The 17,358-nt window shown below is 46.8% G+C and overlaps 1 protein-coding gene across 3 annotated transcripts in view; it reads left to right on the top strand.

The window, feature by feature from the left end:
* WDR49 (WD repeat domain 49) overlaps positions 1-17,358 on the top strand; it is a 115,573-nt gene that overhangs the window by 93,351 nt on the left and 4,864 nt on the right. For all 3 annotated transcript variants that reach the window (XM_066600714.1, XM_066600708.1, XM_066600698.1), the window contains 2 exons: positions 1,167-1,339; positions 6,177-6,283. In XM_066600714.1, the coding sequence (XP_066456811.1) occupies positions 1,167-1,339; positions 6,177-6,283 (280 nt within the window). The remainder of the gene's footprint in view (positions 1-1,166; positions 1,340-6,176; positions 6,284-17,358) is intronic.

Genomic DNA, 17,358 nt, shown 5'->3' with positions numbered 1-17,358 from the left:
CACTAGTGTAGAGTTTGTTGACCACTAGATGCCTCTATAATGCAAATAAAGAGATTTCAACCAGTTAACAGAGTTTGGGAATAGGCATATTACTGGAATGCAAGAAGCTGGATGGTCACATTCATGAATAGCCCGCCACCTGGGCTGTTCTAATCCGACTGTTAGGAGGTGTTGGGACAAGTGGATATGTGAGGGCATGCACACAAAGACACCAGGCTGAGGATGCCCTCGAAAGACCACCAGTAGAGTAGTGTTACAGGACCCTGTGTCCGTCAGAAACTTTTTTAGGCTCTTGACTGAAGGACACTTTGTCTCATGGCACCCGTTATGTGTCCTGCCTTTTGCACCTACCTTCGAGTTTGCACAATCTAAAGGCTCAGTTAAAGCAAAGGAGGACCGATATGCCGCAGGAACCTGTATGCCTCCTTGCCCCCCATATCTCATCTTGTATCCAAGCTAGAGGCTATACAACAGGTTACTAGAGCCTCCCTTCAAGGGTTCAGTTCTCCGCTATAAATTAGCCTTTTGCTCTGATATTCTAATTGGTTACTTTTTTGAACATTACAATCACACAAAAAAGTTGCATTCAACTCCGACAACTCCCTCTAGGGGCTTGATTGTTTTTGACAATGTGTGTATATATGTATATATATATATATATATATATATATATGCTTTTAACTGAAATATCTATCTACCTATCCATCCTTCCTGCATATATATGTGGGGATAGATTCATTATTTCTGTTAAAAGCACATGGGAAATCTTCCTGGACGGTGATAAAAGGCTTCTAATTGTATAGCAGATAAATGATTAAAGCATTTTCTCCCTGTGTAAGGTTTAATTGTTGCTGTTCATTACGATGTCCAAGGATATTTGTGAGTTTGGCATACTATACAATGAAATATGTCATAGCCATTATTAACATGTAGTATTTACGAGATGCTCTGCAGGTGACATACAAGTCATTCCCAATCTTTTTAATCACATTATCTATCTCCAGCTTCTAGGATACATTCCTACCACTCATGTAATACAAGTTGTAAACTCTTAGTCAGTGACCCTTCCTCCTGAAGAATTGTTGGTGATCCTCTTGAGAATGTAATCGATACAAACATGGTAAAGGTTTCCTTTATTTAATTTGTACATGTCTTCTGTTGTTTAGGAAGAGCACTGGAGAATTGAGCAAAGATCTCTGATAGCAGAAGGTGATGGTGGGTTAGAAAATATACAGGAAATGACAGGAGACTTGACTTCTTCCAATAATGAAAGTGCAGTACAATCTGACAATCTTGCTCTAGAGCTCTTAAATGAAGAAATTGAGGAGTTGCCCTTCAAGTAAGTGACCACTGGCTTTTATTTGAAGAAGGTATTATGCCTTTGTCTTTTTTCATCACACCATCGGGAACATGGGTCATGCTGCCTGAGTCACATCTCAGTATGAGATAACTTTACATATTTAGTTCTTGAGTACTTCTCAGTTTGAGCTAAAATAATGCATACAAAATGTCACTGCGTGAACAATACCTAATTGTAGCATGAGGATAAGGCCGATTTCACACGGCCCAGAATCTGGTGTGCGATTCTTTTGAATGGGGTCATAGAAATGAGCGATGTTTTCCTGCATCGCACCACACCATAATGCAATGTGTGAAAAAAATTGCAGTATGTCCTATCTTTGGGCATGCCCTCTTACCGCATCGCCCATTGTTTTCAATGGGGTCGGCGGCAGCATTGCACTACATGCTAGGTGCACATGAGTGCAATGCCATGCGAGGTTTCCCATTGGGAAATACTCCGAGAATGGGAAATACTCCGCTATCAGCTGTGGTGGAGGATTGCTACTTCCCCAAAGTGATGAAAAGCAGTTTTGATACAAAAATGCCTTGTGTCCGCGGCAAAATCACATGTTGGCGAGCATGGTATCGGGTTGAGTTTTACCCATGACTTCCGTCTGATATGGGCAGAACTCATGCATATTAATAACACATTGATTTCAATGTGTTTATTCACATGAGTGATTTTTCACTCGCAGCAATGCTATGAGATCGAAAAATTGCTGCATGTCTTTTTTTTGGGTGATCCCTTATAAACAATCACCCATTATTTCTTATAGGATCTTTAAAAAATATTGCATCACACTTGTTTGCCATGCGATTTGCATGCGAGTGTGATTTTTACCATTGAAGTCTATTGGAAGCACTTTCGATTAGAGATGAGCGAGTATCCTCGCTAAGGCACATTACTCGAGCGAGTAGTGCCTTAGCCGAGTATCTCCCCGCTCGTCTCTAAAGATTTGGGGGCCGGCAGGGGGCGGTGGGGGAGAGCGGGGAGGAAGGGAGGGGAGATCCCCCCAGCTCCCTGCCGCAACTCACCTGTCACCCGCGCCGGCCCCCGAATCTTTAGAGAGCAGCGGGGAGATACTCGGCTAAGGCACTACTCGCTCGAGTAATGTGCCTTAGCGAGTATACTCGCTCATCTCTACTTTCGATCTTTTCACATGCATGAAAAACACATGGGAAAATCGCAAGTACATAGATGCGAGGCCATGCATTTTTTTAGGCGCCCTACACATGAGCGAGAACACCGAGTGGCACAGAGCCTTAAGGCAGCAGAAATTCAGTCCTAAACTCTCACTCACAACATGAAGGTTGCAAGTTCAATCTCCGCTTGGTTCTGGTAGCTGGCTCAAGGTTGATTCAGCCTTCCATCCTTCCAAAGTCAGTAAAATGAGTACCTAGCTTGCTGAGGGGGTAAAAAGATGGCTAGGAAAGGCGATGGCACTCTGTTCCTTGCAAAATCAGTCTGCCAAGAACACATTACCCTAGGAGTCAGTCATGACTCGGTGCTTACACCAGGGAACTTTACCTTACACATGAGTGATGCGCATTTGCAGAATGAACTATGCTTTTTTGCATTTATATTGGCGTATTTTACTATACTTTTTACACCTGGAGGGTGGCTTCACACGAGCGTGTGAAGCGCTCAGCCAATCACAATCAGAGCTTCCAGCAGGCGGGGATTTCAAATCCCCGGCTGCTGATAGTTCAGAACTACAGAGCCGGGGACTGCGGCAGAAGTTGTGGCTGAGCCCGACAGCTGAAGGAAGGTAAGTATTTTTATGTTTAAAGCCATTCCCTGAAAAGCCATTGACGGGGATGCCGGCAGCAGGATTCTCTACCGCAGCTGACATGTGTGACAGCTGCAGTACAGAATTGAGGAATTCCTCTGCTGCATCTGCCACAGATGTAGCAGATGAGAATTCTTTTAACTAGGGGGCTGAAGGAAACATCCGCCAGCGGGGGTCATGGCAGCAGCGGAGGGTAAGTTTTTTTTTTTTTTTTTTATACACTAAAATGATTGTTTTTCAGGAAAGGGTTTATATGTAAAGGTGCCGCGAGAGCATTGTTTTCAATGGAGCCGCCGGCAGCCGAGGCTCCATTGAAAACAATGCACGCAGCTGCAAACACGCGTGTTTTTGCTTGTACGTAGGTGCGCACCTATGTACGCGCAAAAAAACACGCTCATGTGAAGCCACCCTTAAGGCATATTTCAGATGTGTCCTATTTCCTGCGCAATTCCGCAGTGTTTCACTTATCTCCTAGCATATTTAGCAAGCATTTGCACATCCCCATTGACTTCTATAGGGACTTTGAGTGCTAAAATGTGCAGGAAACTAGAGCATTCTTCTGTTTTTTGCACAACTGAAATATGCAGGTAAAATACATGCATGTGAATAAACCCATTGAAATCAATGGGTTCTATTTTCTGCGTATTGGACTTGCAAATTTTGCTTGCACAAATATGCCCGCGTAAAGGAGGCCTTAAGCACAAACACATCATGCTCGCATACAGAATTGCAAGTTTACAAGCGTGATATTGGACTGCATTTCTTGGACCGCTATCGCACTAGCCCATGTAACTAAAGCTTTAGGGTGGCTTTGAACAGAACGACTACTGTCCCGAATAATCGCTCAGTCAAGCGATGTGACAGTTGTTTTGTGTAAATATGGCCAGCAATAGGGTGATAAGTGATCATTTGTTTACTAGTCGCTAATTGCTGCATTTAACCTTATCTAAACATAGTTGCTGGTTAATTGTCTTTCCTCTGGAGTAATCAGGCAATCTTTTGTCTTCGAATGACTAGTCATAGGTTTGCAGGGAGGTGCATGCTTCAGCGAAAATTAGCAACAACTGAGAGCTTAGTCACACGGGCACATCGGCGCCCGTGTTACTGCAGGTAGAAGACGGCCACACTTCAAGACAGACGTCTCTCTGCAGCACCGGAAGAAAGAACATATGACCGGCTTCATTGGAGACAAACAAACAGTAGAATGGTCAGACTATTCGGGTCGGCGAGAAGAGGGTACGTGGTACAAAGGGGTCAGGTCCAGAAAGTCAGAAAGCTGGGGTCACAACAGGACTCAAACAATATGCAGGTGTAGCTGGAAGACCAAAGTAACACTGGCAACCACTTGTACACACAGACAGGTTTAAATCCTGTCAGAGCTCGCGCCCCAGCAGCTGATTGGGGCAGGGAGTCTGACAGCCACCGGGAGCACCCAGCCCAGCTGGGGACTCTTTCCCCAGCCCTGTGGGAGGCAGAGAAGGAGATGAGTTCTGGGTTGCCATGGAGCCTAGGACGTGGCGCGGGGCAGCCTTCGACGCGTCCCTCGCATCCTGGCGGCGAGGAGGAGGCTGGCAGCCAGGGGAGATGACAAGGACTGGGGCTCCCCTGTGCTGTACGGCAGCTGCCTGTGTGACAGGACCAGCAGTGAGGGAATGGACGCATGAGCCGCCGGTCCTGACAGGCACTCATGAAAACTACAAATCGTTTTGTCAAAAATCAGCCCCCATACAGCTCTGTATAACTGGTCTCTAAGGGGCTAGAGGGGATATCCAGAAACATTTGTTTTGAAAAAGATGATCAGCCTGCTGTAGTAAAATAAAAAATATGCTCACTTTTCATGGAAGCTGAAAAAGGAAGGAGATGGAAAAGGGATAGGAAGAGGAAGAGGAAAAAAGGAAAACAAAAAAGAAGGGGAATATGAAGAGGAAGAGAGAAAGGGGATAGAAAGAGAAAGAAGAAAAAGAAAAGGAAGAGGAAATGGCAGAAGGAGGAGGAAGAGGGAAAGGGAATAGGAAGATGAAGAAGGGATAGGAAGAAGAAGAAGTAGGAGGAATAGGAAGAGGGAAAAGGAAGATGAAGAAGAAGATGAAGCGAGAGTCAAAACAGGGTTTTACTGTTTCAGTTCACTCAACAATTGGCATCACAATTAGTGTAATTTGATGACATTGTTCTTTTCTGATATTCTCCAAACTCTAGAAAGTTATTGACTGTACATAGAACCTGAAGGACACCACATTCCTTGGATTCTGATCCTGGTTATTTCTTTGGCTTACTGCTTTTTTCCAATGTCCTTCTGCCTCCTGTTACTTCTGCATCCTTGGCTATATCTGTGGCTCATTTTAGAACACCTCTGTGGCCACCATTGGCTGTACCTCAGTTATGCTCCACAAATATACCGGTGATGTCTTTCGGCCTAGTGACCTAATGGATACTACACTTGGAAACAATCTGGGAGTACCCTTCTGTTTGTATATTAATGTAGATTCACTGGTAAATTTGTCCTTCATAGCTCTAAAAGAGTGCTAACTCTAAAGAGAGCTGTAATGGCAGCCATACTGGTTATTTCCAAATCTTTCAAGAACCAGATATACTGTAACTAAGAAATGGCTAAATGGAGCTTCTAAGATGACAGAGTAAATATAACTCAATCACTTGTACTTACTGGTAATTTTTTTTGTTTAGAATTAAAAGATATATTTTGTGCATTGAATGAATGGTTCACCAGACCCAGTAGGGTTCTACAGATTCTGTAACAATCCCACGTTGTTCATCACTTGTTTTCTTATTAAGACATTGCTAAGCTCCAATTTTCTTTTTCAGATCTGAAACATGATAGGACGAGAGTCACAAGAAATGCCCTAGTTTACACTCTGACAATAGTATTGTTATACCCCCAAAGTATGGAGATGCTAAGTTATTCATATGGGTTTCTGTTGTGTCTTCGGTTTCTTTCGGCATGATATGTGCTGATTGTACTGTGCATTGCACTTCCATGAATAATGAACACATTTTTTTTTATTAACTATTCATTTTTTATTTCTTTAGGAATAGTCCTTGGGAAAACACAGTCTTAGGTAGAAAATATAGAAGAAATGGGTTAAAAGAAAAGTTACACTCAAACTTCATTGGAAATTCAGTCCAACATGCAATTGGTAAGGCGCTGCCTGTGACACATTTGTTGTGGTTGATCCATATTAAATTTATGATAGTTTTACTGCAGCCCCATTTATCATAAATAAAATATCACCAGTCACTATGTGACTCTGAACAAGTTTTTTGATTTGTGACAATGGAAACTTCATTAAACTTGCAAGCATGATGTAAAACACTGCTTACAAATACAGTACTGTGATTAGCAAGCAAAAATATGAAGATGACACACTTATGAATATTAATAGGATTGCCATCAGTATTCAAGTGTAAATCATATGGGAAGGTAGGATTTCACTCCTCTAGATCAAAATATTTAGTCTATTATTTGACATATTTTCAAAAAGAGGAAAAATGTTTATTACCTGTTGAATGTCTACGACTCATGAATAGTTAGTATGAGTCAATAGTGGGAGTTTAAACAACAGGCACTTATATCAGTGGGTTATGGAAGCAAATCTAGAAGATGGAAGTAAAGAGGGCTTCTTACAGCATTAATGCAGACATGATTGTTGCGGTGATGAAGTTGGGACTTGTTTTGATTTGAACTTAAAGGGGTTTTCTGTAGAAATACTATTGATCACCTATTCTCAGCATAGATTATCAATAGTTGATCGGACGGTGTCCACCATGCTGTCAGTGCCGCAATAATAGAGGTCGGAGCAGAAGCAGCGGAAGCCTCCACGCCGACCTCTGTGTAGTTGCCGGCGCTTGTAAGTGCAGGCACGGCCCCCTATTGAAATCAATGGGAGCCGTGCTTGCAATTACAAGTGCCGGTCGCTACATGGGAGCTCGGCGTGGAGACTTCCGCTGCTTCTGCTCCGACCTTTATTATTGCGGCGCTGACAGCATGCGCCCGCACAGCTGATCGGTCGGGGTCCCAAGCTGTGGACCCTGGCTGATCAGCTATTGATGAGCTATCCTCGGAAAACCCTTTTAGTGCTAGAAGCCAAATCATCTTCCGGTTTTGCCATTCCTTCCATATATCTTGACAAGTTCGTTGCTCAGTCCGTAAAATCACAATAAGGCGCCTCTACCAATGAGTTGTAGCATTGAAACAGGCAAAAGAATATTACTGTACTTCTTGAGCTCGCAGGGCCAGTTCACATGGGCGAGGGACACACTCTGACTGTGATTTTAAAAGCTATTTAGCCTAATTAGTTCTAGGTGTGTTCTTTTTCCCTCAGCATTGCGCAATTGCGCAGGTATTGAGTGTGCATTCGCGCACCTCCCATAGACTTCTATGGGGACTTTTAGTGTGCCAATGTGCACAAAAATAGAGCATGCTGCATTTTATTCACTCATGTGAAAAAAAAGTGAGGAGAATGTACCTATTGAAATCAATGGGCTCTATTCTCTGCATAATGAGCGAACAAATATGGTCGTGTGAAGGGGCTTCACACGAGCGTGTTTTTGTGCGTGCTTACGTACGCACAAAAACACCCTTCTATTTGCAGCAATTCATTCCCTATGGTATGTGCACGTCCATGCTTTACAGGCGTGTGCCTGCAAAGATAGGACATGCGTGCATCATTGGGAATGCATGCATTATTTTCAATGGAGCCGCAGCTGCTGCCGGGGGCTCCATTCAAAACAATGGTCTGCCGGCTCCCTGCATTCTTTTTCAGGGAAGAGCTTTACATATAAGCTCTTCCCTGAAAAAGAAAAAGTTTAGTGTAAAACAAATTTATATATACTTACCTCTCAGCCGCTGCCGTGACCCACGCGGGGATGAAGAACACATCTGCCGCATGCGGCAGATGTTTCCTCCATCCCCACTAGTTAAAAGAATTCCCTGCTGCTACATCTGACACATCTGTGACAGATGCAGCAGAGGAATTCTTCAATTGTCTACCAGGGGTTTCACAGAGGCAGTCAAGGTCCAATTACTAAATTCACCACTGACTCTTTTGGACCAGCAGACTAATAAGCTTAAAATTAAAATTTAACTTTTATTTATTCACTTAAAAAGTATGAAATAGACAAACAAACATACACATATATGTAGTGGATACTGTCTCACTTAGAGATCTCAATTCCTCAATTGAAGATTTCGGACAACTAGTGTGTCCAATTACTAGCAAGCTACTATAGTGCGTATATTTTATGCGTGCCCTCAAGTAGAGTGGCAATTTTGAATAATTCACAGGCTCTCCCGGCCACAAACACACCAGTGGCGGTCGATTTGTATGATATATTTTGACCGCAACAAGTGTTTAATAAGTTCCCTACGCGTTTCACCCCCAACCACACAGGGGCTCCTCAGGGGCCAATAGTTGTACCAGGAATCAGTTTCTGGCAAGTGGTTATGGAGAACAAGAATGTCGTACGAAGGTCAAATCACCTCCCTCACGTACGTATTCGTTAGTGATCGGCTAGTATGTTTCAAAATTATTTGTTAGTGATTAGCTGGTATAATCTTCCCACAAAAACAATCAAGGACCAAAAAATTTATTTTTTTGGGAGTTACCCTCAGGGGTATTGTTATTATAGGCAGGGAAACCCCAATAGATATTAATACGTCCCTCTATGGTTTCCACTGCACTATTAAGATGCAGCCCAACATGTAGCCCCTCGCCTGCCCTATCCGTTGCTGTGTCTTTCTTGAATTGCCCAGATTTTCACAAATGGAAACCTTAGCGAGCATCGACGATATACAAAAATGCTCGGGTCGCCCATTGACTTCAATGGGGTTCGTTATTCGAAACGAACCCTCTAGCATCGCGAAATTTTCGTCCCCAGTAACGAGCACCTGAGCATTTTGGTGCTCGCTCATCTCTATTCATCTCCCATACAATCTGTAGGCAGATGGAAAGCTAATCCCCTTACAGCACTTTTTCAATATGGTAGGTTGCTATTGTATTATGCCATCTACTTGCTTGTGGACTGTATGGGGTATAGATATATAACTTGGTAAATGCTTTTTGAATTTATATTTTTAGTTAAAAACAAGATCTTCACTTAAAAACAAGATCTAATTGGTTTAGCCTGCTCTAGGAACATAAAAGAAGACATATACCTTTCACAGTTCCCCATTGCTGCCGTTCTTCTGGTCTCCATTGGTCTTCACTTCCGGTGATTAGTCATGATTAGCTGCAGCAGTCACATGACTCATGATGTCCTCCTCGGTGTCCTCATCACTCTCCTCCCAGAAGTGAAGATCAGTAGGGACCAAGCAGCGGAGGTGAGTAATGTCTTCTGTTATGTTATTGGAGCAGGCTGAGCCAGTTTTGGCAAAAAAGTGTGTTCCCAGATAACCTCTTTAATATGCATGAATCGTACCTGATCTCAAATGAAATGACTGTATTTTAAAACGTGTTCTTCTTTATTTAGTGGAAATCTAAAGAAAAAACATTGACGGCAGACCCTGAAATAGTCTGTACCTAAAAATGTCAATCTTAAACTGAATCCATGTTCTAGACATAATGAAAATAGCCTAGTTTGTTGGATAAATTACAGCACTGTTTTTGAATTTTTGTCCTCAAGTTACCTCAACAGATCATGTATTGTGGATATCCTTAAAGAGGTATTGACATCTAGTATACAAGTAGTCCCCTAATAGGTTGCGAATAGGTTCCGTTCCAGGAGCCTGTTTGCAAGTACATTTGTTCGTATGTCCGAACAAATGCTTGTATGGTGCAGGATCACGGGTGGATCCCGCTCCATACAACGTCAGGTGCAGTCTGTTCTTACAGCAGAGACCCGGTGGCCGCAGTTCCCGCAAGCCACGCCGCTCGTCGGAACTGTTAACACTTTAAATGCTGCTGCAGGAATAGACAGCGGTGTTTAAAGCGTTAACAGTTGTGACGAGCGGCGCGGTTCGTTGGAACTGCTGCCGCCGGGTGTCCGCTGTAAAAAAAGCCTGCACTCGACGTACAGGGGTCCCATATCTGTACAGTGTCCCACGATAAGATCGCGGGATGCTGTGCGGTTGCTAGGCAGCCGGGGGTCTTCTGAAAGGCCCCAGGGCTGCCTAAGCAGAGTGCCTATCAAGCGCACGGTTTGCTAGGCGCTCTGCATAGGCAGCCCTAGGGCCCTTCAGAAGGCCGCCAGCTGCCTAGCAACCGCACAGTGTCCTGCGATTTGACCGGACAGGCTTGATAGAAGCCTGTCCGGTCCCTGCATGGTATGATGTAATGCCATAGCATAGTAATGCCAAGTCCTATGTTTTCTCAGGAGTAGCAGTAATGCCTGAGAATGCCGATAGTGAAAACGAAACCATTAAAATCAATGGTTTGGTTTTGTTCCGTTATGCAGCCGTCATTGTCATGGCCACATATTGGGACAAAATCACGTCCATCTGTTTAAGCTCTGAATCTCATGAAAATATGTTTTTGAATTTGAGTGCTGTCTGCAACAGATCACGACTACACTAACACTATTAATGGGGCAGATTTGCATTTGAAAATGTTTTATTTTTATAATGCGTTTATAAATGAATGAGTGACGGGCGAGAGCTGCCTGTGATTGGCTGAGCACCTCAGCCAATCACATTCAGCTCTTTCAGCAGGCGGGGATTTTAAATCCCCGTCTGCTGATAGATCAGCACCACAGTGCAGGGGACATCAGGAAAAGATGCATCTGAGCCCGGACAGCTGAAGGGAGGTGAGTATCTATTTTTTTTGTTTTTTTAAACCACTTTTACTTGATTTTCAGGGAAGGGCTTGTATTTAAAGCCCTTCCCTGAAATCAATTGCCAGCAGCAGAATGCTCTACCGCGGCTGACATGTGTGACAGCTGTGGTAGAGAATTGAACCACTGACTCGGTAGACTAATAAGCTTAAAATTAAAATTTAACTTTTATTTATTCACTTAAAAAATATGAAATGGACAAACAAACATACACATATATGTAGTGGATACTGTCTCACTTAGAGATCTCAATTCCTCAATTGAAGATTTCGGAGTGCCCCCCCCTCCCAACAATTTTTACTTCTGAAAAGCCCTCATTAGCAATGCATACCTTAGCTAAGCACCACACTACCTCCAACAAAGCACAATCACTGCCTGCATGACACTCCGCTGCCACTTCTCCTGGGTTACATGCTGCCCCCCCCCCCCCCCCGCACGACCCAGTGTCCACAGCGCACACCAAAGTGTCCCTGCGCAGCCTTCAGCTGCCCTCATGCCACGCCGCCCTCATGTCTATTTATAAGTGCGTCTGCCATGAGGAGGAACCGCAGGCACACACTGCAGAGTGTTGGCACGACTAGGCAGCGACCCTCTTTAAAAGGGGCAGGACGATAGCCCACAATGCTGTACAGAAGCAATGAGAAATATAATCCTGTGCCACCGCCATCAGGAGCTGCACACGTGGGCATAGCAATGGGGAACCTATGTGCCACACACTATTCATTCTGTCAAGGTGTCTGCATGCCCCAGTCAGACCGCGTTTTTTATAAATAGTCACAGGCAGGTACAACTCCGCAATGGGAATTCCGTGTGCACCCACAGCATGGGTGGCTCCCTGGAACCCACCGGCTGTACATAAATGTATCCCATTGCAGTGCCCTGGACAGCAGAGCTAACGTCAGATTAAATGCAGGTGGGCTTCGGCCCACACTGCATGCCCCAGTCAGACTGGGGTTTTTTTATAAGTAGACACAGGGAGGTACAACTCTCTATTGTGAAGTCCGTGTGGACGAACAGCATGGGTGGCTCCCTGGAACCCACCGGCGGTACATAAATATATCCCATTGCATTGCCCATCACAGCTGAGGTAATGTCATGTTTAATGCAGGTGGGCTTCGGCCCACACTGCATGCCCCAGTCAGACTGGGGTTCTTTAGAAGTGGACACATGCAGTTACAACTTCGTGTGGACCGACAGCATGGGTGGGTGCCAGGAAGCCACCGGCGGTACATAAATATATCCCATTGCAGTGCCCAGCACAGCTGAGGTAATGTCATGTTTAATGCAGGTGGGCTTCGGCCCACACTGCATGCCCCAGTCAGACTGGGGTTCTTTAGTAGTGGACACATGCAGTTACAACTCCGTGTGGATCGACAGCATGGGTGGCTCCCTGGAACCCACCGGCGGTACATAAATATATCCCATTGCAGTGCCCAGCACAGCTGAGGTAATGTCAGCTTTAATGCAGGTGGGCAAAAAATTAATTGGATTACACTGTAGGCGAGGGCCCAAAAAAATTGGTGTACCAACAGTACTAATGTACCTCAGAAAAATTGCCCGTGACCAACCAAGAGGGCAGGTGAAACCCATTAATCGCTTTGGTTAATGTGGCTTAATTTGTAACTAGGCCTGGAGGCAGCCCAGTTAAAATAAAAATTGGTTCAGGTGCAAGTTTCAACGCTTTAATGAGCATTGAAACGTATAAAAATTGTTTACAAAAATTATATGACTGAGCCTTGTGGGCCTAAGAAAAATTGCCCGTTCGGCGTGATTACGTGAGGTTTCAGGAGGAGGAGCAGGAGGAGGAGGATGAATAGAATACACAGATTGATGAAGCTAAAAGGTCCCCATTTTTGATGGTGATAGAGAACGATGCTTCCATCTGCGGGTGCAGCCTACGTATTGCTTAGGTATCGCTGCTGTCCGCTGGTGGAGAAGAGAAGTCTGGGGAAATCCAGGCTTTGTTCATCTTGATGAGTGTAAGCCTGTCGGCACTGTCGGTTGACAGGCGGGTACGCTTATCCGTGATGATTCCCCCAGCCGCACTAAACACCCTCTCTGACAAGACGCTAGCCGCAGGACAAGCAAGCACCTCCTGGGCATACAGCGCGAGTTCAGGCCACGTGTCCAGCTTCGACACCCAGTAGTTGTAGGGGGCAGAGGCGTCACGGAGGACGGTCGTGCGATCGGCTACGTACTCCCTCACCATCCTTTTACAGTGCTCCCGCCGACTCAGCCTTGACTGGGGAGCGGTGACACAGTCTTGCTGGGGAGCCAGAAAGGCCTTAGAGAGTGTTCCCCTGCCTGTGCTGTACATGCTGCCTGATCTCCGCGCCTCCCCTGCTACCTGGCCCTCGGAACTGCGCCTTCTGCCACTAGCGCTGTCGGATGGGAATTTTACCATCAGCTTGTCCGCCAGGGTCCTGTGGTATAGCATCACTCTCGAACCCCTTTCCTCTTCGGGTATGAGAGTGCAAAGGTTCTCCTTACACCTTGGGTCGAGCAGTGTGTACACCCAGTAATCCGTAGTGGCCAGAATGTGTGTAACGCGAGGGTCACGAGAAAGGCATCCTAACATGAAGTCAGCCATGTGTGCCAGGGTACCTGTACGCAACACATGGCTGTCCTCACTAGGAAGATCACTTTCAGGATCCTCCTCCTCCTCCTCAGGCCATACACGCTGAAAGGATGACAGGCAAGCAGCATGGGTACCCTCAGCAGTGGGCCAAGCTGTCTCTTTTCCCTCCTCCTCATGCTCCTCCACCTCCTCCTCCTCAATGCGCTGAGATATAGACAGGAGGGTGCTCTGATTATCCAGCGACATACTGTCTTCCCCTGCCTCCGTTTCCGAGCGCAAAGCGTCTGCCTTTATGCTTTGCAGGGAACTTCTCAAGAGGCATAGCAGAGGAATGGTGATGCTAATGATTGCAGCATCGCCGCTCACCATCTGGGTAGACTCCTCAAAGTTTCCAAGGACCTGGCAGATGTCTGCCAACCAGGCCCACTCTTCTGTAAAGAATTGAGGAGGCTGACTCCCACTGCGCCGCCCATGTTGGAGTTGGTATTCCACTATAGCTCTACGCTGCTCATAGAGCCTGGCCAACATGTGGAGCGTAGAGTTCCACCGTGTGGGTACGTCGCACAGCAGTCGGTGCACTGGCAGATTAAACCGATGTTGCAGGGTGCGCAGGGTGGCAGCGTCCGTGGGTGCGCAGGGTGGCAGCGACATGCGGAAATGTGCGCAGAGCCGGCGCACCTTTCCGAGCCGGTCTGACAAGCGTGGGTAGCTTTTCAGAAAGCGCTGAACCACCAAATTAAAGACGTGGGCCAGGCATGGCACGTGCGTGAGGCTGCCGAGCTGCAGAGCCGCCACCAGGTTACGTGGGAACTGAGTAGCGCGGGGCCGCCGCCGCCATCATACCTTTGAAAGCCTCCGTTTCCACAACCCTATACGGCAGCATCTCCAGGCTGATAAATTTGGCTATGTGCCCGTTTAACGCTTGAGCGTGCGGCTGCGTGGCGGCGTACTTGCGCTTGTGCTCCAACACTTGCGCTAACGACGGCTGGACAGTGCGCTGAGAGACATTGGTGGATGGGGCCGAGGACAGCGGAGGTGAGTGTGTGGGTGCAGGCCAGGAGACGGTAGTGCCTGTGTCCTGAGAGGGGGGTTGGATCTCAGTGGCAGGTTGGGGCACAGGGGGAGAGGCAGCGGTGCAAACCGGAGGCGGTGAACGGCCTTCGTCCCACCTTGTGGGGTGCTTGGCCATCATATGTCTGCGCATGCTGGTGGTGGTGAGGCTGGTGGTGGTGGGTCCCTGGCTGATCTTGGCGCAACAAAGGTTGCACACCACTGTTCATCGGTCGTTTGCACTCTCAGTGAAAAACTGCCAGACCTTTGAGCACCTCGGCCTCTGCAGGGTGGCATGGCGTGAGGGGGCGCTTTGGGAAACAGTTGGTGGATTATTCAGTCTGGCCCTGCCTCTACCCCTGGCCACCGCACTGCCTCTTCCAACCTGCCCTGCTGCTGCACTTGCCTCCCCCTCTGAAGACCTGTCCTCAGTAGGCGTAGCAAACCAGGTGGGGTCAGTCACCTCATCGTCCTGCTGCTCTTCCTCCGAATCCTCTGTGCGCTCCTCCCTCGGACTTACTCTAATTACTACTACCTGAGTGATAGACAACTGTGTTTCATCGTCATCGTCCTCCTCACCCACTGAAAGCTCTTGAGACAGTTGCCGGAAGTCCCAAGCCTCATCCCCCGGACCCCGGGAACTTTCCAAAAGTTGGGCATCGGTCACGACAAACTCCTCCAGTGGGAGAGGATTCGGAACCATTGCTGCCCATTCTGGGCAGGGGCCCGAGAACAGTTCCTGGGAGTCTGCCTGCTCCTCAGAATGTGTCATTGTAATGGAGTGAGGAGGCTGGGAGGAAGGAGGAGCAGCAGCCAGAGGATTCAGAGTTGCAGCAGTGGACGGCGCAGAACTCTGGGTGGTCGATAGATTGCTGGATGCACTTTCTGCCATCCACGACAGGACCTGCTCACACTGCTCATTTTCTAATAAAGGTCTACTGCGTGGACCCATTAATTGTGAGATGAATGTGGGGACGCCAGAAACGTGCCTCTCTCCTAATCCCGCAGCAGTCGGCTGCGATACACCTGAATCAGGAGCTCGGCCTGTGCCCACACCCTGACTTGGGCCTCCGCGTCCTCGCCCACGTCCACGTTCTCTAGGCCTACCCCTACCCCTCAGCTTGGTGTATTACCAGTAGTGCAGAAACAGAACGCTGTAATTAAATGTGCCGCTTATTGGCCTGTGGTTGGAGGCTGACTTCGCTTACGGAACGCACAGCAGAGCCAGGAAAGAGTTTTGCGCAAGCCTGCTGTAACACTTAGCTGGCTGCGTATTAATTAGGACTACTACCGCCAGCAGAGACGCAGTACACTCAGGACGGTCACAGGCAGCCCAAATAGAATGTTTTTTCCCAAATTTTTTTGGAAAAGCCCACTGCCTATATACACAGTATATCTCTTTCACTGTCCCTGGCTCACCACTACTGGTCCTGGACTATGTAAAATTACTGCAGACTGTTTCCCTCTGGACAGGATGACAGCGGTGATGTGACAGGCAACGCAGAGCCAGGAAAGAATTTTGCGCAAGCCTGCTGTAACACTTAGCTGGCTGCGTATTAATTAGAACTACTACCCCCAGCAGAGACGCAGTACACTCAGGACGGTCACAGGCAGCCCAAATAGAATGTTTTTCCCAATTTTTTTGGGAAAAGCCCACTGCCTATATACACAGTATATCTCTTTCACTGTCCCTGGCTCACCACTACTGGCCCTGGACTATGTAAAATTACTGCAGACTGTTTCCCTCTGGACAGGATGACAGCGGTGATGTGTAACGCACAGCAGAGCCAGGAAAGGATTTTGCGCAAGCCTGCTGTAACACTTAGCTGGCTGCGTATTAATTAGGACTACTACCCCCAGCAGAGACGCAGTACACTCAGGACGGTCACAGGCAGCCCAAATAGAATGTTTTTTCCCAAATTTTTTGGAAAAGCCCACTGCCTATATACACAGTATATCTCTTTCACTGTCCCTGGCTCACCACTACTGGCCCTGGACTATGTAAAATTACTGCAGACTGTTTCCCTCTGGACAGGATGACAGCGGTGATGTGACGGGCAACGCAGAGCCAGGAAAGAATTTTGCGCAAGCCTGCTGTAACACTTAGCTGGCTGCGTATTAATTAGAACTACTACCCCCAGCAGAGACGCAGTACACTCAGGACGGTCACAGGCAGCCCAAATAGAATGTTTTTCCCAATTTTTTTTGGAAAAGCCCACTGCCTATATACACAGTATATCTCTTTCACTGTCCCTGGCTCACCACTACTGGCCCTGGACTATGTAAAATTACTGCAGACTGTTTCCCTCTGGACAGGATGACAGCGGTGATGTGACGGGCAACGCAGAGCCAGGAAAGAATTTTGCGCAAGCCTGCTGTAACACTTAGCTGGCTGCGTATTAATTAGAACTACTACCCCCAGCAGAGACGCAGTACACTCAGGACGGTCACAGGCAGCCCAAATAGAATGTTTTTCCCAATTTTTTTTGGAAAAGCCCACTGCCTATATACACAGTATATCTCTTTCACTGTCCCTGGCTCACCACTACTGGCCCTGGACTATGTAAAATTACTGCAGACTGTTTCCCTCTGGACAGGATGACAGCGGTGATGTGTAACGCACAGCAGAGCCAGGAAAGGATTTTGCGCAAGCCTGCTGTAACACTTAGCTGGCTGCGTATTAATTAGGACTACTACCCCCAGCAGAGACGCAGTACACTCAGGACGGTCACAGGCAGCCCAAATAGAATGTTTTTTCCCAAAATTTTTGGAAAAGCCCACTGCCTATATACACAGTATATCTCTTTCACTGTCCCT

The sequence above is a fragment of the Eleutherodactylus coqui genome, chromosome 1 (assembly GCF_035609145.1).
Source record: "Eleutherodactylus coqui strain aEleCoq1 chromosome 1, aEleCoq1.hap1, whole genome shotgun sequence".
Classification (NCBI taxonomy): Eukaryota; Metazoa; Chordata; class Amphibia; order Anura; family Eleutherodactylidae; genus Eleutherodactylus; species Eleutherodactylus coqui.
The sequence above is the reverse complement of the archived record's forward strand: the minus strand, read 5'-3'. Positions and strand labels throughout refer to the sequence as shown.